The sequence below is a fragment of the Entamoeba nuttalli genome, assembly GCF_000257125.1.
Source record: "Entamoeba nuttalli P19 unplaced genomic scaffold asmbl_2461, whole genome shotgun sequence".
Classification (NCBI taxonomy): Eukaryota; Evosea; order Mastigamoebida; family Endamoebidae; genus Entamoeba; species Entamoeba nuttalli.
The window spans coordinates 1-4,836 of NW_008575341.1; the positions used below are offsets into that span (position 1 = coordinate 1).

The 4,836-nt window shown below is 27.7% G+C and overlaps 2 protein-coding genes across 2 annotated transcripts; both read left to right on the forward strand.

Moving 5' to 3' along the window:
• Positions 1-58: 58 nt before the first annotated feature.
• Positions 59-967, forward strand: ENU1_026400 (alcohol dehydrogenase, putative; the record flags this gene model as incomplete). The annotated part of the gene is made up of 1 exon (XM_008857160.1): positions 59-967. The coding sequence occupies one exon, from the start codon at positions 59-61 to the stop codon at positions 965-967; it is 909 nt and encodes a 302-aa protein (XP_008855382.1).
• A 184-nt stretch (positions 968-1,151) lies between these two features.
• ENU1_026410 (hypothetical protein) lies at positions 1,152-4,604 on the forward strand (the record flags this gene model as incomplete). Its single annotated transcript, XM_008857161.1, has 1 exon — positions 1,152-4,604. One exon carries the CDS (start codon positions 1,152-1,154, stop codon positions 4,602-4,604), a length of 3,453 nt encoding a protein of 1,150 aa, XP_008855383.1.
• Positions 4,605-4,836: the final 232 nt, after the last annotated feature.

Genomic DNA, 4,836 nt, shown 5'->3' on the forward strand with positions numbered 1-4,836 from the left:
TGGACCAGATAATATTATTGCTATTGGAGGTGGATCAGTTATGTGTGTAGCTAAAATTATGTGGATGTTATATGAACATCCAGAACTTAAACTTCAAGACATACCAACTCAATTTGCTGACATTAAAGAAAATGTTTTTAGTGGACCAGAAGTTGGTGAGAAAGCACGTTTAATTTGTGTCCCAACTACATCAGGAAATGGAAGTGAAGTTTCACCATTCTGTATAATAGTTGATGAAAAAACTAATATTACATATCCAATTGCACATTATAATTTAATTCCATCTGTTGCTATTGTTGATCCAGAATTTACTTATACTGTACCTAAACGAACACTTGCTGATAATGGATTTGATATGTTATCTCATTCTATTGAAGCTTATATCTCTACTTATGCTAATGATTTTGCTAATGGTATGTGTCTTGAAGCACTTCAAATAATTTTTAAGAACTTAGTTAATGGTTATAATGGATGTTCTTGTGCTCGTGCTAATTTACATAATGCTTCTACTATTGCTGGTATGGCACATGGTAATGCATATCTTGGACTTGTTCATGCCTTAGCCTATAAAATTGCTAATCATTTCCATATCCATCATGGTAGAGTTGCTGGTATTTTATTACCACATATTATTCGATATAATGCAAAAGTTCCAATAGAAGGACAATCTCAATTAAAGAAATATGATGTAATGGAAAGGTTTGGAAGAATTTGTGATAGAACAGGATTAAATCCAGGAAATAATGCTGCTGAATCACTTGCTTCTGAATGTGAAATGTTACTTAAAGGAACAGAAAGTGCAACTGGATTTGCACAATGTGGTATTGATGAAAAAGAATGGAAAGATGCTATTCATGATATTGCTGTAACTACATTAGAATCACAATACAGTAAGTATAATCCAAAGAAAGCAACTGTTACTGAACTTGAAGAAATTTTAATTGCATCATATAAGCCAATAGTTTAAAAAGAAGGTTTGTCTTGAATAAGATATGGTATAAACACATATCAATTAATTCAAATTGAATTGAAATACTTTTTATTACAATTTTTTATTAGAAGAAAAATAAAAAAGAAGTTTTTTTTAAAGTAAAAGAAAAGAAATTTTGAAAAGAAAGAAAAAGAATTAAAAAATTTGTTAATTAGAAATAATGTTTATTGACACAACAAATCAACTTGGATTAAAAGAATATTTACCTACATCCAATATTTATCAAATGTTTGAAAATTCTATTCAAACATTGATTGCTACAAATGTTAGTAATCAAATAATTAATAATATTGAAGAGTTCAATCAAAAAATTAAAACACCAACACATTTTGAATATTTATTAGAGTCATTAGGATTTGCTTTTGTTCTTCCAATGGAATCAAGTCAAACTATTGGAAATACAATTAGTATTTATCATCAATGGTTATTTGGAGAACATATTCCTAAGGCAATTCAAGATAATCGACAAAAGTATTTAAATTGTATGTTAGAACATCTTTCATTAATTTTTACTCAACGCTCTTGTTCAACAAATCAAACAAATCAAATGGTTGAATTTTGTAATAGAGTCATGGATATATATGATTTAGCATTAAATGATAATGTTGTTGATACTCATAATGTTATTTGTTTATTAATTGGAGCAATTCATTCACTTGCAACTATGCCTAAACAAAGTATTACTGCTATTGTTAGTTCAAATGTATCAAGTAATTTTTATAAAGCAAAAGAAAAAAAAAGTAATTTAGCAGATGAGATTAGTGGTCGTGTTATTAATACTTTATATCGTGCTTGGATTAAATTATTACCTCAAGATAAATTACTTTGGATGTCAATTATTCAACATCATAAAACATGGAGTATTCTTCTTCCAGTTGCACAACAATGGAAAGTACTTATGAAAAAAGTTACAGAAGGTGTAATGAATCAATTATATAATAATAAAGAATGTCTTATTTCATTAGATGGATTTAAAGAAAATACAACAATACAAAATGTTATTGCACCAAAATATGCATATAATTTTTGGATTTGTTGTTTACATTTTATTGGAACACCACTTATTAGTAATAATGCATCTGTTGTTGAAGTTATTATTCAGTCAATATCAGAACAAGTTGATTATATGATTCAATACCATTGTACTGGAGAAACAATATTAAGAGTATATAATATATTATTTCAATGTGTTATTTTACCTTCTCACTTAAAATTTGAACAAGGAGTTTGTTGTGCAATGGAAACATTATTAAAAATTTTTATTAGTACTTGTGAATATACAACATTTACAAAACAATCATTAGATAATTTATATTATGCTTTATCTTATGCTTTATCATCTGAAAGTGAAAAAGTTTTAGCTATTGGTTTAAAAGGATATGTTAGTCTTATTGGAAAATCATTTGAAGGAATGGAAATTCTTGCTAAAACAGCATTATATGCAGTTCATCGTGCTAGTTTATTAAAAGAAACAATTTTTGTTGATTATCATACTGTTTTTATAGACCTACTTGCATCATTAATGTATCTTCCTGATTCTTCACAAATTCATTTTATTCCTAAACAAAGTCCTGAATTTGAAGAAAAATATTCTATTCAATCTCTCATTGTATTAAATTTATATTTACTTCTTAAACATGAAGTAGATGCTTCAAGAATAGCATCTATATTAACACTTATAAATCGTTACTTTATTCAAGAACTTCCATTCAATAAACCACAAGAAGATTTTAATATATCAACATTAAATCAAGTCCCTCCAAAAACTGTTGGTGGTTTAGCTTGGTACTTTGTTAAATTAATAGAAATTAATCATTCTACTTTATTTGTTACTTCTAAACCAGAAATTCATCGTTTAATATTTACTATTCTCAAAAATTTGATTAAATATCATTCATTTATTCCTAAGTCTGATGAATTTATCAATAGTTTGTTTGATATTCTCAATGAACTCTTCAATCAATGGATAAGAAATATGAATTTAGTTATTATGGGAGATTGTCTTAGTGTAATTACCCTTTATTATCAAAGTATTATGAAGAATATTACTCAAGACCAAATGAAAAAGTTAACTGCATTATACAAGAAACTTACATCTGTTGAAGGATATGATAAAAAACGTACTTTAATGAGATTGAGTGATATTCCAAATGAAGGATTAGAATATTTTACAATGTCATTATCTCAATCCATTGCTTTTGTGTATCAACACCTTATGATTCCCAAACCAATATTTGGAAGTCAATTATTAAATTGTCAAGTAAGTGAAAAGAATATTGTTGATATACTTATGAAAAATAACATCAAAAATGTATTGGATTATATCTATATTGTTACTGTTGATAATACGGTAATCTTATCATTTATTGAATTACCTTTTAAAAATATTTCAGGAGAAAAACAATTTATGGTTCTTGTACGTGATTGTATTGGAAAGAAAGGATACTTGATTTCATTAAATGAGGTTGACGATAAAATTATCCAATCACAACACAAACATATGGACATTATTGATAAACCTGAACGAGACAATTTAGTTATTTTATCTGATGAAAAAGTACTAGAAGAACTTCAAAGACTTGAAAATGTTTCAGCATGCAATATTGACTCTTATATCAAGATAAAGGAAGATAAATATCAACCCCCATTAGAGGAAGATATTCCACAACCAAAGTATGTTGATATTATGAATGTTCAACATGGTACAAAATATTATGCTGTTCGATTGTTTTTAACAACAATGGGATTCTGTAGTTCTAACTTTTGGAAACGATTAACCCCAATTAAAACAAGTCTTCAAGTTTTAGAAACATTAGATGAAATTGATAAAATGTCAAATAGAACTCATGTTGGAATTTCTATTCAAAACAAAGAACAAGGAATTACCAAAGAATTTATGCAGTTTATTCAAGAACTTGGAGTTATTCGTTCTACAACAGGATTTGAGGGATTAAAAGAGGGATATGAAGATAAAGAACGTATGATTTGTTATCAAGATGATTTTGTTGATGTAATTTATCATGTTAAAAGTTTAATTCCTGTCAATGACAAGATAGAAGATCTTATTGAGATATATTGGGGAGAAAATAATGAGAAATCTGAAGAAAACCCAGAAAAATTACTTATTGAAATTAAAATCCTTCATAATGGAATTTATCAAATTAAATCAAATCAAACAAGCAGTACATTATTAACTCTTCAAAGGTCTTTAATTTATTCATTAGGTCGTGTTATTAGAGAGTCATGTATTAGATTTATTGAGAAGAGGAACCTTCATGAGATGACATTCCCTTATGACTCTAGATGTATTACAATTCAAGACTTTTGTACTGCTAATACTACAAAAGGACATTCTATTGGAGTGATGGATATGTTAGTTGACCGAGCGTTATCAAATCAATTAAATGTAGAAAAACTTTCTGAAGTGAAACCTGAAGAACCAAAAGAAGAAAAGAGACAAGCAAAAACTAAAAGTTCAAAAGTTGGTGTAATTAATGTGTTTCAGCCTCAATCCACTCCAAGAATGACAGGAGAGTTAAAAGCTACTGAAGAGATGATGAAACGCAAAATGGCAAAGACAACAAATGGAAGTTTCTTAGGTTCAAGTAAATAATATAGAATAATTGAAATCTCGTTTTATTGAAAGAAGAAATTAGAAAAAGAGTTTTTCTTTTGCCGAAAGAATAAATAAGAATCATAAAACGCTAGGAAAAACCTTAGCATCAGGATTTTCAAATATTGACATGGAGAGAAGTTGGTCTACAGTCACACGATAACATGGTTGAGTAACAGTCATAAACAAGTACATTTGTTTAAGCTCTTCAAACCGAAACAATTTGAGAAGA